The 17019-nt window shown below is 38.2% G+C and overlaps 2 protein-coding genes across 3 annotated transcripts; both read right to left on the bottom strand.

The window, feature by feature from the left end:
* Positions 1 to 263: 263 nt before the first annotated feature.
* LOC125221034 (wall-associated receptor kinase 2-like) lies at positions 264 to 3099 on the bottom strand. Its single transcript, XM_048123159.1, has 2 exons — positions 2206 to 3099; positions 264 to 733 (listed from the first exon to the last, which is right to left on the bottom strand). Exons 1-2 carry the CDS (start codon positions 3095 to 3097, stop codon positions 264 to 266), a joined length of 1362 nt encoding a protein of 453 aa, XP_047979116.1. The 5' UTR covers positions 3098 to 3099.
* A 2823-nt stretch (positions 3100 to 5922) lies between these two features.
* Positions 5923 to 16279, bottom strand: LOC125221898 (putative wall-associated receptor kinase-like 16). Of its 2 annotated transcripts, XM_048124222.1 has the most exons (4): positions 16144 to 16269; positions 9982 to 10760; positions 9210 to 9383; positions 5923 to 7376 (listed from the first exon to the last, which is right to left on the bottom strand). In XM_048124222.1, exons 2-4 carry the CDS (start codon positions 10718 to 10720, stop codon positions 6124 to 6126), a joined length of 2166 nt encoding a protein of 721 aa, XP_047980179.1. In that variant the 5' UTR covers positions 10721 to 10760; positions 16144 to 16269; the 3' UTR covers positions 5923 to 6123. The 2 variants fall into 2 exon arrangements, with proteins under 2 accessions (XP_047980179.1, XP_047980178.1); XM_048124221.1 differs by lacking the exons at positions 9210 to 9383; positions 9982 to 10760 and adding an exon at positions 14825 to 14998 and having other exon boundaries at positions 15371 to 16279.
* Positions 16280 to 17019: the final 740 nt, after the last annotated feature.

The raw sequence follows: 17019 nt of genomic DNA, 5'->3' as shown, positions 1-17019 counted from the left end.
TTCCACACCTACTTTACTCTCTCTTACTTTTTTTCTCTCTTATATTTCTTAATCTCCGTGCCGTAAAAAAATGTCTCTATTATTATGGAACGGAGGGAGAATTAAATTAATACTATTAATTAGTATTTGAATTAGAGATATAAATGAGTATTGCATAAGTTATACTCAATTAATGCCGACGTCCATGTTACTTTATCGATTACTAGAAAAATGGGAGAACCCCAATTGTAAAAAATTAGATAACTTGAGAATTTATTAGTCACTTAGCAAAAAACTGAAGTGCCATGGGAGACATACTCGTAGACCAAAAGTGGCACCTCGGCCTCCAGACAACATCCCAACAGTTTGACCACATTCCTGTGATTGATCTGTGTCAATATCACGACTTCATTGATGAACTGCTCAATTTGGCTAGCATCCATCACTCGCGACTTTTTGATTGCGACGATGGTGTTGTTGGGCAGGATGCCTTTGTAGACGGTGCCGTAGCCTCCTCGGCCTAGGATGCGGTCGTCGGCGTAGTTGTTGGTGGCTTTCTCGAGCTGCTCCGCCGTGAATATCTTTGTGGATTCCATGGAGTTACCTTCTTCGGTGGATGAGAATTGCTGTTTCAGAAGCATACCGCCGTTTTGTTGGAAGAATTTCTCTCTTAGTTTTATCAATTTTCTTTTCTTGAGGCTGAAATATATCAATGTTGCGACAATAATTACGGCTAAGAAACTCAATCCGGCACCTGCATTATTAAACAACTCCAATAAGATCACAATATGATAGAAAAAAAAACACAAGTAATCATAAAAAAAATTCCATCCAAAAGCAAATTCATACAAAATTTTAATTTTGAGCAGCCAGAGCAATGATTCAATTTTATAAAGAACATGTTTCTATCAACTATATCTGAATCACTATTTCCTTAATGTAAATATACTTAATTATCCAAAGTGGTCATTTGAATTTTATGCATCATAGTCATAGAAGAAGATAGATAAGACATGACAAAAATACATATTAAATCATTTTAATTAAGATAAGTCTAAAATGGAGAATTTATCTACCTTATCAAGTTGCCCTTATTTAAAGCATTTAACGTCTTTCATATTTATTTTTATTTCTTTATTATACATAATTTCTATTTTAAATATCAGATTACAAAAATGTTAGGACTCTGTTACTAAAAACTAAAATTACATAATTAAATTAGAAAAATATAATGAAAACTACTACGTAACCTAAATACATATATAAAATTGACAATTTAAATTAAAAGAAATACATAAATCAAATATGTATAATTTGAATACATTGCTAAAAAAATGTCCTAATGTAAATATCCTAATGTAAATACATTTCGAAAAATGCATAATTTAAATTTTAAATGTGTATATCTGAAATTATATAATTTAAATACAAAATACTTAAGTAAAAAAAGACATAAATTTGAAATATCAATTGAAAAATACAGAAAAAATGATTCTAGAATTAGAAGGTAAAAAGTTGAAATTAAAAAAAAATATTAAGATCTACATAGACTAGCAAGCATCTCTAAAATCTGACACATACTTCATCAATAATTATAAAATATGAGATGTGAAATCGTGAAAATTACCTAAGACAATTTTGATGCTTCGATTTGATGAGCTATTACCCATGCAACCTTTACCATTCTTTCGGCCATCCCCACTATGCCCTTTAGGACAAAAACAATCGTAACCCCCTGGTTTGTTCAAGCAACCTTTTTTAACACAATCGTCAAGCCCCATTGCGCATTCATCAACATCTACAAATTAAAACACATTATATTAAATAAATACAAACCAGAAAATTTAATAACTAACCCATTTTTAAGGGCATATTAGTTGCCAAATAAATCACTAAAATTAGTCAAACTCTAATTTATCCCATACTTTTCAAAACTGGAATAGTAAATCACTAAGTTTCAGAATTTTGCAATTATCTCCTACATTGTTTGAAAACCATGATGATGTGACTACCAGATAGATTTCGCAGTTATCCCACCATCAGTTAAGTCACACGAAGTCGCTATGTGTTACCGTTGTTTAGCCCACGTAGATAAATCTAATTGTCACATCATGGTGAGTTTCATTAGAAAAATGATGTATGGAATAATTGTAAAATTCGAAACTTGATGATTTATCATTTTAGTTTTATATTTGCTCATTTTTTTCAATAATGAAAAAAGCATACCTATGCAGCCTGGATCCAAATAGGGGTTCCCTTCATAGCCGGAATCACACCGGCAACGGTATCCTCCCAAGCTGGTGGTGGAATCAACGCAAGCACTGTTAGCCTTGCAAGCGTAGTCAGCCGCCGCCGCAGCTTGGTCGCAGGTGGCATTCCCAATAGCCCAATCCAAGACGATTGGGACCGTATCCTTGACCCGCTGCATAAAATTGGGATCGGAAAGGTCCGCTGCGCCGCGAAACTTGAAGCGGTTCTCCTCCCCGAAGAAGGAGTAGCTGCATTGCCCGAAATCAGAGATATTAGTGTGGTTGCTCAAGCTGTCGATAGTAGTCTCATAGTACTGGAGCCCATTTGGCAGCGAAATCTGGCAGCAGCCGATGCCGGAGCACGAGCCTCCGATCACGTCCTCCGCTCTGGAGCAGACCGTGACGCAGCCGCTGGTGAAGTTGCGGCTGCCTTCCCCGGTGACCAGGGCGACGTCGTCGCAACCGATCACCGTGAACTTGTTGAGCGGGGAGTAGCTCAGGGGCGTCTCCCTGATGTCGGAGGAGGCGATGTTTTGCTGCGTCGGCGACCCTGCTCTGTCGTAGCATTTCCGGGCGACCACGTTGGAGATGCGGCAGCGGTCGTCAGAGATGTCGAAGAAGGGGATGTTGCCGTAGAGGAGGCGTGGGGCGCCGAAGGCGGTGGTGCAGTTGAGCTCGAAGTCTCTGTTGAGGCCGCAGCCGGAGTCGAGGCCGATGCCGAAAGGGTAGGGGACGGTCAGGTTGCCGCACTTGCTGTGGCAGCCGGGTTTCGTGATGGTCGCGCCTTTCGTGATGTTGTGTGTGTCTACTACGACGGTGGCGGCGTGTGTTAGGCTGGTTAAGAGGAAGAGGAGGAGGAGTGGGAGCATGTTTGCTGGTGTGTTTCAAATTGTTAATTTTGGGGTATAATTAACGATTATATATAAAGTCGTAAGTTGACTTTGAGCTAATAGGTAACGTGCGAGTTATGCGAAAATCCAGCCTAGTTTAAAACACAAGTTGTTCTTTTTAAAAAAACAAGACTAGGACAAGTCTTTGCATATACAAATCAAAGTAAATCATAGTATTTGAAATATAATCAAGAAAAGTAAAACACTACTAATCCCTTTTTCTCTGAATATTTGTTACTTATTTTCATTTTCATATGTCTTTAAAAATTTATCACCTTTCACTTTTACCATTTTTGGTAATGAGCCCTACATCCCACTAATTCATTTTCAACCCAGGTATCACTAACTTTTTCAACTCACTTTCTATTACATTCTTAAAATTCGTACCCGGTCAAATAGTGACGAATTATAAAGGTCGGAGGGAGTACTATATTCAACAATCCATGGGCCACTAGCAGCTACTCCCTCCGTCCCAAGATAAATGAGCCAAAACTTTTCGGCTAGGGGTTTAAGAAAATGGGGTTTTGCTAGTAAAGTGGAAAGTGAATAAAGTAAGATAATTAATAAAATAGAGAGAAAAAGTAAGAGAGAAAATGACAAAAAAGGAAATGACTCACTTATCTTGGAACGTCCCAAAAAGGAACGTGAATCGCTTATCTTGGGACGGAAGGAGTATTTAAGAAACGGAGGTGGCTATCAATTTGTCTTATGGAATAGAAGACTTTGAGGGAAGACTAAGACCGGGTCATAATCCTTCGAAATTGAGTTGTCTTCTACTAATACATAGTACTACTACTAGTACATAGTTTACTTCTTTAAATAAAGTTGAAAGATTTATACTCTTATTTAGGGGTGAGAATATGGGTATCCGTGGATATCCGACCTGAAAATATCGGGTATCCAAACCCTAAAATCATTAAAATGTCTATCCAAAACCCGCTCCGATATATTTTCGGGTACTCCAATACCCATCCCGGGTATCCATACCCGACATATCGGGTACCCAAATACCCGACTCTTTACATATGTTAATAACTAATAAAAAAATTGAATTTTATATATCAATGGAAATATTGAAATATCTAAATTGACTAATGTCTTTAATGTTTCATTTATTTTGTAGTATAAAATAAAAAAAATGGATCACTTTTATTTAAAGTATAAGATTATTTAATGCAAAATGACTAAACTTAATTTGAAATATGCTTAAAATAATAAATTGGATATTCGGGTAATACCCAATATCCATTCAGGTTATCCAATACCCGATTTATCTTACATTTCAATACCCAATCCCATAAAATTGGATATTGGGTATCCAAAATCCGGCGGATATCGGGTCGGGTACGGGTATATCCAATACCCGATATCTGTATTCCCACCCCTGCTCTTATTATACCGGCTTTATATATTCCTCTTACATTCATGCAGAATGTACCTATACCGAATTGTGAAGTCAAGTCAATATGTGGAAAGATGTAATAGTGACGGTTAAGAGTCGCAAAACTGTTACTCCCTCCATTCCATAGCAATTGAGGCGTTTCTTTTCGGCGGCACGGAAATTAAAAAATTGTGTTAGGTGAGTTTAGTAAAGGGAGAATAAAGTGGAAAATGAAAAAGGTAGAGAGATGAAAAAGAAAAAAGTAAGAGAGAGTAAAGTAGTGTGTTGACTTTTACTAAAAAGGGAATGACTCTATTACTATGGAACGTACCAAAATGACAAAATGACTCTATTATTATGGAACGAAGGGAGTACTTAGTCCCAAAATTATAATGTCGCAGATACTATAAGAGAAACCAATTAGATCGAGATAATAGTAGTTCTCTTTAATTGGAATTGGATAGCATATTATTCTTAGCTATGAGGTTCGACCAATTGTAGTAACAGGGCATATTTAATACTTCCTCCGTTCCACATTCAGAGTCACTTATTGTTATGGCTCGGATTTTAAGAAAGAGTTGAAGTGTATAATAAATGAAGTTAGATGGTGAAGTGTGTAAGAAGTGTGTAATAAATGAAGTGAGATGGTAGAGTGTGTAATAAATGAAGTGAGATAGTGGAGTGTGTAATAAATGAAGTGAGATGGTAGAGTTGGTTGAAGGTGGGTCCCTTTTGATTTTTGTTTTGGTTTATTTTAATGTACATAATGGTATTTTGATGTAATATTGATGAAGAATGGAGTAAATTGTATGAACAAATATAAAAAATTCTAAAAGTGACTTTTAGACTGAGACGGACTTTTATGACAAAAAGTAACTCTTAATCTGGGACGGGGGAATATATCTAACAGAGAAAATTCATCACCAACCAAACTAATTCAGTACGAAGTTGTCATTTAATGGGGAGTACTTGAATAACTAATTCTACTTATTTAATGGGCCACCTCCTAAACTATCTTCCTCCGAAAAGAAAATCTTTAACTAGCATTTGGAAATTGTACTCCCTCTGTCCTTCTATATAGTTGTAGTAGTATATATGCATATATTTTTAACCCGGATTTAGGAAATTATTTAAAAGTCAAGTAAGTAAAATAAGAATAAAGTAGAAAAAGAAAAATGTTAAGAGAGAAGAGAAGAAATATGCTTCCTCTTTTGCCAAAACAATGACCTAGTGGTACAACTCAAAAAGAAGTGCGACTCAATTATAGAGGGACGAATGGAATAATAATTGTTAAAGAAGCAATAATAACGAAGAGGTCACAAAATATCTTCCATAATTAGAGTTTAGTTGTGAAACAAAAAAGATCACGACTTAAATAAATGGATTGTTGTGAACTTTGTACCATACCATTTTTATAATTTTGATGATGTTCAAACAGTTTATAAAAATAAACGCTAATTTAGTAACAACAAGATCACACAGTACGTAATAATTCCAGTTACTATTAAAAAGGATGAGAACTCATCGACGACTTCTATTAAATAATAACCAAAAAACGAGTCGCTTGGACGGATCTGGATATTGGTGACTTGCATCGAAATTTCAAGCACTTGATCAACGAGGGTTATTCTTCATGTGAGGGAAAATGTTGGGACTGATCACTGTTCAAACTGTATTGGCCGGTTAAATCCCCAGAGCTGATCGGCGCAGTGTAGAGATCTCCCCCCGATTCAATCCGAACACTATAGAGATCGGCAGCCGCTGCGACGTCGTTCTGATTCATCAATCCGACCGATTCCTCCTCGTCTGCACCTTGATTCGCCCATGGATGTTTGTTGAACTTCCTCAATCCTTCGAGCTCCATCGCCACCTCCTTCATCGTCGGCCTGTCTTCGCCGTTCAAGTTCAGGCACCGCTTCACCAGCTGTGCCATCGCCTGCAGCTGCTCCAACGATCCGACCCTCACCACTCTCGGCTCCAGTATCGGGAACAATTTGTTCTCCTTAACCGACATGCAGAAGTACGTCGTTAAATTACGCGTCTCGAGGCTCCTCTCCATGTCGATGGGCTTTTTCCCCGTCATCAGCTCTGCCAGAACGACTCCAAAACTATAAACATCGCTCTTTTCTGTTAGTTGGCTTGAGTGGAAATACTCAGGGTCCAGGTAGCCTAAAGTTCCTTGGACCAGTGTTGTCACTTTTGTCTGGTCCAGGGAAATAAGCCTTGAGGCCCCGAAATCCGATATCTTGGCAGTGAAATGCTCGTCGAGCAAGATGTTGGCGGACTTGACATCTCTATGGATGATTGGGATGTTGGCCGCCGAGTGGAGGTACGACAAGGCGCCTGCGGCCTCTGACGCGATCCTCAGGCGGTTCTCCCAGGACAGCCAAGCGGCCCCGGCCGTGTTGATATGTTCGTAGAGCGTGCCGTGGGAGACATACTCATAGACCAAAAGTGGCACCTCAGCTTCCAGACAACACCCCAACAGTTTGACCACATTTCTGTGGTTGATCTGAGTCAGTATCACGACTTCATTGATGAACTGCTCGATCTGGCTAGCGTCCATCACTATTGACTTTTTGATCGCGACAATGGTGTTGTTGGGCATGATGCCTTTGTAGACCGTGCCGTAGCCTCCTCGGCCTAGGATGCTGTCATCGGCGTAGTTGTTGGTGGCTTTCTCGAGCTGCTCCGCCGTGAATATCTTTGTGGATTCCATGGAGTTACCTTCTTCGGTGGATGAGAATTGCTGTTTCAGAAGCATACCGCCGTTTTGTTGGAAGAATTTCTCTCTTAGTTTTATCAATTTTCTTTTCTTGAGGCTGAAATATATCAATGTTGCGACAATAATTACGGCTAAGAAACTCAATCCGGCACCTGCATTGTTAAATTATCTCCAATAAGATCACAATATGATGAAAAAATATACTCCCTCCGTTACATAGCAATGGAGACGTTCCTTTTCGGCACGAAAATTAAGAAAAGTTGTGTTAGGCGAGTTAAATAAAGGGAGAGTAGAGTGGAAAATAAAAAAGGTAGAGAGATGGAGAGAGAAAAAAAAGTAAGAGTAAAGTAAATGTGGAAAAATGTGTTGACTTTACTAATAAGGGAAATGACTCTATTACTATAGAACGTACAAAAATGGCAAAATGACTCTATTACTATGGAACGGAGGGAGTACAAGTGATCATCAAATTTTTTCATCCAAAAAACATACTACCTCCGTCCCCCAAATATTGACACACTTTGACCCGACACGAGTTTTAAGAAATGTGATGGAAAATGAATTGAAAAAGTTGGTGAGACGTTGGTCAAAATTTTAAAATATTAATTTTATAATAAAATGTGAGTACGAATGAGTTAGTGGAATATGAAGTCCACTACAAAAAATGGTAATAAATGAAGTGGTCAAACTTTCAGGGACGGATCGAAATGATAAATTGTGTCAAACTTTCAGGAACGGAGGTAGTAACAAACAACGAGCAAATTCGTACAGAATTGTAAGGGCAGCCTGAGCATTGATTCAATTTTATAAAGAACATGTTTCTATCAACTACTCCTATATTAATCATTATTTCCTCAAATGTATTTAATGTAATTATGTAAATATACTTAATTATCCATTGTGCTCATTTGAATTTTATGCATCATAGTCATAGAAGAAGATAGAAACAAAACATGACAAAAATATATTTTAAATTATTTTAAATAAGATAATTCTAAAATAGAGAAGTTATCTGCCTTGTCAAATTGCCCTTAATTTAAAGCATTTAAAATCTTTCACATTTATTTATTTTTTCTTTATTATTACAAAAATATTAGGACTCTGTTAATAAAAACTAAAATTACATAATTATATTAGAAAAATAGTACGCCTATATAAGTTAAATACATTATGTAAAATTCATAAATCAAATCAAAAGAAATACATGATACAAATATATAAATCCAAATACATAGCAAAAAAAATGTACCCTCTTCGTCCCTTAAATTTTGTCATATTTTGACCGAGCACGAATTTTAAGATATGTAATAGAAATTGGAAAAAGTTAGTAGAATGTAGGTCATATTTTTATATATTAGTTTTATAATAAAATAATGTGAGGTATATTACAAAAAATGGTAATAGTGAAATGTGACAAATTTTTAGGGACGAATGAAAATAGAAATGATTGACAATTTTTTATGGACGAGGAGAGAATATAATTTTAATTAATAGCCACATAATTAAAAATACACTAGTGTAAACACATTTCGAAAAATACATAAATTAAAGATACTTAAAAATATGTAATTTAAATGCAAAATACTTAAATAAAAAAGACATAAATTTAAAATAATAGTAATTGAAAAAAGAGAGAAAAAAATTTATTCTAGAGTTAAAAGGAAAAGAAGTTGAAATCATAAAAATAGAGAGAAATGTCACATGGTTTGCAGCCATTGGTTGTCTTATTTGTGCTTGTGCACGCACTCACGCATAAGAAAACGTGCTTAGGGTAACTGCAGTACCGTACTTAAGCACTAAGCACTTCGCGGTGTGCTTGGCTATCATCGGGATCCAAATGCCTAAACCTATACGTACTTCTTCAACAATTATAGTAGTATAAATATAATACGAGATCTACAAAACATTGGCAATCATCTCCAAAATCGACACATACTTCATCAGTAATTGTAGTAAAAAATGAGATGTGTAATCGTGAAAATTACCTAAGACAATTTTGATCCCTCGATTTGATGAGCTATTATCAATGCAACCTTTTCCATTCTTTCTGCCATCTCCACTATGCTCTTTAGGACAAACACAATCGTAACCCCCCTGTTTGTTCGAGCAACCTTTTTTAATAATACAATCGTTGAGCCCCGTTGCACATTCATCAATATCTACAGACCACAAAATTTAATAATTAACCCATTTTTAAGGGCATATTAATTTCCAAATAAATCACTAAGAATAGTCAAATTTTGATTTATCATATACTCCCTCTGTCCCTGATTAAGAGTCACACTTTTTCATTTCGGTTCGTCTCCAATTAAGAGTTACATTTCATTTTTACCATAATAATAAGTAGGTCCCACATTCTACTAACTTAATTCACTCACATTTTATTATAAAACCAATATAAAAAATAGGTCTCACACTCCACTAACTTTTTCAACCAACTTTTCTTTACATTTCTTAAAACTCGTGTCCGGTCAAAGCGTGACATTAATCGGGACGGAGGGAGTACTTTTCAAAACTGAAATAGTAAATCTATCCTTTTTCTGATGAAACCCGCGATGAGGTGACAACCACCTTTCACAATTATAACTTTGTTTGTCACATGATCATAGGTTTCATCGGAAAAATGACGCATGGAATGATTAAGAAATGCTGGAACCAGAAAAATGATGTTTTATAGTAAGAAATATAGAACAAACTAGAATTTAGCTATTATTTGTGATTTATTTGCAATAGTTTTTAATAATAAAAAAAGCATACCTATGCAGCCTGGATCCAAATAGGGGTTTCCTTCATAGCCGGAACCACACCGGCAACGATAGCCTCCCAAGCCGGTGGTGGAATCAACGCAAGCACTATTAGCCTTGCAAGCGTAGTCAGCCGCTGCCGCAGCTTGGTCGCAGGTGCTATTCCCAATGGCCCAATCCAGGACGATGGGGACATTCTCCCTGACCCGCTGCATGAAATTGGGATCGGAAAGGTCCTCTGCGCCGCGAAACTCGAAGCGGTTCTCCTCCCCGAAGAAGGCGTAGCTGCACGGCCCGAAATCAGAGATATTAGTGTGGTTGTTCAAGCTGGCGAGTTCTGTCTCATAGTACTGGAGCCCATTCGGCAGCGAAGTCTGGCAGCAGCCGATGCCGGAGCACAAGCCTCCGATCAGTTCGTCCGCTCTGGAGCAGAGCGTCATACAGAGCGTGATGCTGGTGAAGTTGCGGCTGCCTTCCCCGTCCACCAGGGCGAAGTCGTCGCACCCGATCACCGTGAACTTGTTCAGCGGGGAGTAGCTCATGGGGCCCCCCCTGATGTCCGAGGAGGCGCGGTTTGATTGCGTCAGCGACCCAGATTTGTCGTAGCATTTCCGGGCGACCACGTTGGAGATGCGGCAGCGGTCGTCGGAGATGTCGAAGAATGTGATGTCGCCGTTTAGGGCTCTTGGGGCGCCGAAGGCGGTGGTGCAGTTGAGCTCGAAGTCTCTGTTGAGGCCGCAGCCGGAGTCCATGCCGATGCCGAAAGGGTAGGGGACGGTCAGGTTGCCGCACTTGCTGGGGCAGCCGGGTTTCGTGATAGTCGCGGCTTTGGTGATGTTGTATGTGTCTACTACGACGGTGGCGGCGTGTGTTGCTGTTGTTGAGGTTAGGCCACTCAAGAGAAGCCAGCTGAGGAGGAGGAGTGGGAGCATGTTTGCTACTATGCTTCAAATTCAAATTGGTAATTTTGGAGTATAATTAACGATAATATATAAAGTCGACTTTGAGCAAGTAGGTAGGCGTGCGAGTCATGCGCAAGCATCCACAATAGGATTGCGCTAGCAATAGTCACGTCATCATGCCCTTATCACAGCCTAATTAAGCAACAGTCTAGTCAATGTCCCATCTAAAATAAATTAAAAAAAAATCTAAAAACAACAACAAAATATAAACCGGGGAAAGAAAACATAGTTTTACTAATTCGAAAAACTTCGTTGTATTACAATTTTGGGAAAATAAATACAACAATAAAACAAACATTCAAACAAAATAAAAACAATATCAATGTGCAATGAGAGAAGAGGAAAAGATACTCATTAAAACAAGTGGTTTGCATAAAATGAAGTGCAACGAGTCATATATATAGATTTGATATAATAAAAAAAATTCAATTATAGGCATTATCCGATCTCTTGCTGCACAATAGGCGGTGAGCTATCTGCTAACGCCTATCGTCAGTGCTCGACCTCTCGTCCGCCTCGGTCTCGTCCTAGCAGCTAGCTGGGTTGCAATAGTGGACTAGCCGCCCGCCCTAGCCGCTAGCCGACGGCTACGGCAGGTGCTAGTCCACTACTGTGCGTGGATGCTCTAAATCCAGTCTAGTTTTTAAATCACAAGTTGTTCTTTTGAAAAAAACAAGACTAAGACAAGACTTTGCAATTAAAAATCAAAGTAAATTACAATCACGAGAAGTGAAATAACAAGATCGCGTTTTATATATATCGGAGTAATATATCGCTGGAATATTTTGACATACGTACTAAACTTCAAATTCTTAACAAACCAGGCCACTAGCAGCTATTTAAGGTAGAGGTAGCTATCAATGTCGTATGGTAGAAGACTTTTGAGGGAAGACTAAGAACGGGTCATAATCCTTCGAAATTGAGTCGTCTTCTAATCGAATATTCGAATCGAACTAAACTGAAATTTTAAAATTCGGTTCGGTTTTTTCGACTTTTCTTCTATTCGGTTTTGAAAATACAAAACTTTCGGTTTTCAGTTTGGTTCGGTTCGGGCAAAAAAAAAAAAAAAGTCGAATTTTATTTTAAATATAATATATATTCTATTAATTTAATATATTATATTATATATATATATATATAGGGATGTATTATTATGGCAACCCTCTTTATTGTAACACCATACCACCATTTAAGGTATATAAGAACACAAAAATACGATGATGCCACACAATTTACTGCAAATGGGATGGTGTAAAATTTAAGAAATTGTATTCCTTTGACAAAAGATTTTAGGAGGTTTTGTATCATAGATAGAATAGAGAAAAAAAATATAATTTTTAGTATATTATTGTTAGGGGAAACTTTTTTTCAAAAATGAAAATGCAACATCATTAATGGTGTAAACTAATAAGACACTTTTATGGGATGGGATGAATGAATTATTATATACTAGTATTAAATTAATATTAGTATTTGATTTAGAGATATAACAGAGTATCGCATAAGTTTATACTCAATTAATGTGGACGTCCATGTCATTTTTATCGATTGCTAGAAATACGGGAGATCCAATTGTAAAAAATTAGACGACTTTAGTGGAGTATATTTAGTAGTCACTTGCAAAAAATTGAAACTCAGATTGAACTTGGAAACTGAAGATGGGCGATTTAAAATATAATTTATCCAACAATATTGCATTGATTCTGCTGGGATTCGGAATTAGAAAATGTGATGATATTGTACGAATGTGGAGTTCGAATGTGCAATGACGAACCGAAAGCACTTGGTCAACGAGGGTTATTCTTCATGTGAGGGAAAATGTTGGGACTCTGATCACTGTTCAAACTGTATTGGCCGGTTAAATCCCCAGAGCTGATCGGCGCAGTGTAGAGATCTCCCCCCGATTCAATCCGAACACTATAGAGATCGGCAGCCGCTGCGACGTCGTTCTGATTCATCAATCCGACCGATTCCTCCTCGTCTGCACCTTGATTCGCCCATGGATGTTTGTTGAACTTCCTCAATCCTTCGAGCTCCATCGCCACCTCCTTCATCGTCGGCCTGTCTTCGCCGTTCAAGTTCAGGCACCGCTTCACCAGCTGTGCCATCGCCTGCAGCTGCTCCAACGATCCCTCCCTCACCACTCTCGGCTCCAGTATCGGGAACAGTTTGTTCTCCTTCACCGACATGCAGAAATACGTGGTTAAATTGCGCGTCTCGAGGCTCCTCTCCATGTCGATGGGCTTCTTCCCGGTCATCAGCTCTGCCAGAACGACTCCAAAACTATAAACATCGCTCTTTTCTGTTAGCTGGCTCGAGTGGAAATACTCAGGGTCCAGGTAGCCTAAAGTTCCCTGGACCAGTGTGGTCACTTCTGTCTGGTCCAGGGAAATAAGCCTTGAGGCCCCGAAATCCGAGATCTTGGCAGTGAAATGCTCGTCAAGCAAGATGTTAGCGGACTTGACATCCCTATGGATGATCGGGATGTTGGCCGCCGAGTGGAGGTACGACAGGGCGCCTGCTGCCTCTGACGCAATCCTCAGGCGGCTCTCCCAGGACAGCCAGGCGGCCCCGGCCTTGTTGATGTGCTCGTAGAGCGTGCCATGGGAGACATACTCGTAGACCAAAAGTGGCACCTCGGCCTCCAGACAACATCCCAACAGTTTGACCACATTCCTGTGATTGATCTGTGTCAATATCACGACTTCATTGATGAACTGCTCGCATGTTTCTATCAACTACTCCTATATTAATCATTATTTCCTCAAATGTATTTAATGTAATTATGTAAATATACTTAATTATCCATTGTGCTCATTTGAATTTTATGCATCATAGTCATAGAAGAAGATAGAAACAAAACATGACAAAAATATATTTTAAATTATTTTAAATAAGATAATTCTAAAATAGAGAAGTTATCTGCCTTGTCAAATTGCCCTTAATTTAAAGCATTTAAAATCTTTCACATTTATTTATTTTTTCTTTATTATTACAAAAATATTAGGACTCTGTTAATAAAAACTAAAATTACATAATTATATTAGAAAAATAGTACTCCTATATAAGTTAAATACATTATGTAAAATTCATAAATCAAATCAAAAGAAATACATGATACAAATATATAAATCCAAATACATAACAAAAAAAATGTACCCTCTTCGTCCCTTAAATTTTGTCATATTTTGACCGAGCACGAATTTTAAGATATGTAATAGAAATTGGAAAAAGTTAGTAGAATGTAGGTCATATTTTTATATATTAGTTTTATAATAAAATAATGTGAGGCATACTAAAAAAAATGGTAATAGTGAAATGTGACAAAATTTTAGGGACGAATGAAAATGGAAATGAATGACAAATTTTTGTGGACGAGGGGAGAATATAATTTTATTTTAATAACCACATAGTTAAAAATACACTAGTGTAAACACATTTCAAAAAATACATAATTTAAATGTACTTAAAATATATAATTTAAATGCAAAATACTTAAATAAAAAAGTCATAAATTTAAAATAATAGTAATTGAAAAAAGACAGAAAAAATTGTTTCTAGAGTTAAAAGGAAAAGAAGTTGAAATTATTAAAATAGAGAGAAATGTCACGTGGTTTGCAGCCATTGGCTGTCTTATTCGTGCTAGTGCACGCACTCACGCATAACGAAGTGTGCTTAGGGTAATCGTAGTACCGTACTTAAGCACTAAGCACTTCGCGGTGTGCTTGGCTATCATCGGGATCCAAATGCCTAAACCAATACGTACTTCTTCAACAGTTATAGTAGTATAAATATAATACGAGATCTACAAAACACTGGCAATCATCTCTAAAATCGACACATACTTAATCAATAATTGTAGTAAAAAATGAGATGTGATATCGTGAAAATTACCTAAGACAATTTTGATCCCTCGATTTGATGAGCTATTATCAATGCAACCTTTGCCATTCTTTCTGCCATCTCCACTATGCCCTTTAGGACAAACACAATCGTAACCCCCCGGTTTGTTCGAGCAACCTTTTTTATTGCTACAATCATTGAGCCCCGTTGCACATTCATCAATATCTACAGACCACAAAATTTAATAATTAACCCACTTTTAAGGGCATATTAATTTCTAAATAAATCACTATGAATAGTCAAATTCTGATTTATCATATACTTTTCAAAACTGAAATAGTAAATCTATCGATTATTCTGATGAAACCCGCGATGAGGTGACAACCACCTTTCACAATTATAACTCCGTTTGTCACAAGATCATAGGTTTCATCATAAAAATGACGCATGGAATGATTAAGAAATGCGAAACTTGATGATTTATCATTTTAGTTTTATAAAAATATAGAACAAATCAGAATTTAACTATTATTTGTGATTTATTTGCAATATTTTTTTAAAATAGTAGTAATAATTAAAAAAAAAAAAAAAACATACCTATGCAGCCTGGATCCAAATAGGGGTTTCCTTCATAGCCGGAATCACACCGGCAACGATATCCTCCCAAGCCGGTGGTGGAATCAACGCAAGCACTGTTAGCCTTGCAAGCGTAATCAGCCGCCGCCGCAGCTTGGTCGCACGTGCTATTCCCAATGGCCCAATCCAAGACGATGGGGACATTCTCCCTGACCCGCTGCATGAAATTGGGATCAGAAAGGTCCGCTGCGCCGCGGAACTCGAAACGGTTCTCCTCCCCGAAGAAGGCGTAGCTGCACTGCCCGAAACTGGAGATATTTGTGTGGTTGTTCAAGGTGCCGAGAGTAGTCTCATAGTACTGGAGCCCATTTGGCAGCGAAGTCTGGCAGCAGCCGATGCCGGAGCACGAACCTCCGATCACGTCCTCCGCTCTGGAGCAGAGCGTGATGCAGCCGCTGGTGAAGTTGCGGCTGCCTTCCCCGTCCACCAGGGCGAAGTCGTCGCACCCGATCACCGTGAACTTGTTCAGCGGGGAGTAGCTCATGGGGCCCCCCCTGATGTCCGAGGAGGCGCGGTTTGATTGCGTCAGCGACCCAGATTTGTCGTAGCATTTCCGGGCGACCACGTTGGAGATGCGGCAGCGGTCGTCGGAGATGTCGAAGAATGTGATGTCGCCGTTTAGGGCTCTTGGGGCGCCGAAGGCGGTGGTGCAGTTGAGCTCGAAGTCTCTGTTGAGGCCGCAGCCGGAGTCCATGCCGATGCCGAAAGGGTAGGGGACGGTCAGGTTGCCGCACTTGCTGGGGCAGCCGGGTTTCGTGATAGTCGCGGCTTTGGTGATGTTGTATGTGTCTACTACGACGGTGGCGGCGTGTGTTAGGCTGGTTAATAGAAGCTCGGCGAGGAGGAGGGGGAGGAGTGGGAGCATGTTTGCTGGTGTGCTACAAATTTTTAATTTTGGAGTACAGTTAACGATAATATATGTGGTCGTAAGTTGACTTTGAGAAGTAGGTAGACGTGCGAGTCATGCAATAAATCCAGCCTAGTTTAAATCACAAGTTGTTCTATTAAAAAAGACTAAGACACTTAAGTCTTTGCAAATACAAATCAAAGTAAATCATAGCATTTGAAATATAATCAAGTGAAGTAAAATACTATATTCAACAAACCATGGGTCACTAGCAGCTATTTAAGAATCGGAGGTGGCTATCAATTTTTCTTATGGAGTAGAAGACTTTGAGGGAAGACTAAGAACGGGTCAGAATCCTTCGAAATTGAGTTGTCTTCTACTAATAAATAGTACTACTATTACATAGTTTACTTCTTTAAATAATGTTAAAAGATTTATATATACTCCTATGATACCGACTTCATATATTCCTCTTACATTCATGCAGAATGTACCTATACCAAATTGTGAAGTCAATATGTAGAAAGATGTTTATAGTGACAGTTAAGTCCCAAAACTATGACTTAGTCCCAAAAATTACATTGCCGCAAATACTATAAAAGAGAATCCAATTGGATTGAGAAAATAGTAGTTCTCTTTAATGGGGATTAGATATCACATTATTCTTAGCTATGAGGTTCGACTAAGTGTAGTAAGAAGTAGCTACCTACAGGGCATATTTAATACTCCCTTCGTTCCACTCATGATGACCACATTCTTGAGT

The sequence above is a fragment of the Salvia hispanica genome, chromosome 4 (genome assembly GCF_023119035.1).
Source record: "Salvia hispanica cultivar TCC Black 2014 chromosome 4, UniMelb_Shisp_WGS_1.0, whole genome shotgun sequence".
NCBI classification, from domain to species: domain Eukaryota; kingdom Viridiplantae; phylum Streptophyta; class Magnoliopsida; order Lamiales; family Lamiaceae; genus Salvia; species Salvia hispanica.
This window is presented reverse-complemented; position numbering and strand designations above follow the sequence as displayed.

Bases quoted from the DNA above. Each gene is read 5' to 3' on its own strand.
- LOC125221034 (XM_048123159.1), bottom strand. From the start codon at position 3,097: ATGCTCCCACTCCTCCTCCTCTTCCTCTTAACCAGCCTAACACACGCC. The intron at 734-2,205 runs GTATGCTTTTTT...TTAATAATGCAG, and splicing joins TTTGGATCCAGGCTGCATAG to GTGCCGGATTGAGTTTCTTA.
- LOC125221898 (XM_048124221.1), bottom strand. From the start codon at position 16,274: ATGCTCCCACTCCTCCCCCTCCTCCTCGCCGAGCTTCTATTAACCAGC. The intron at 14,999-15,370 runs GTATGTTTTTTT...TGTGGTCTGTAG, and splicing joins TTTGGATCCAGGCTGCATAG to ATATTGATGAATGTGCAACG. The intron at 7,377-14,824 runs GTAATTTTCACG...TTAACAATGCAG, and splicing joins AGGGATCAAAATTGTCTTAG to GTGCCGGATTGAGTTTCTTA.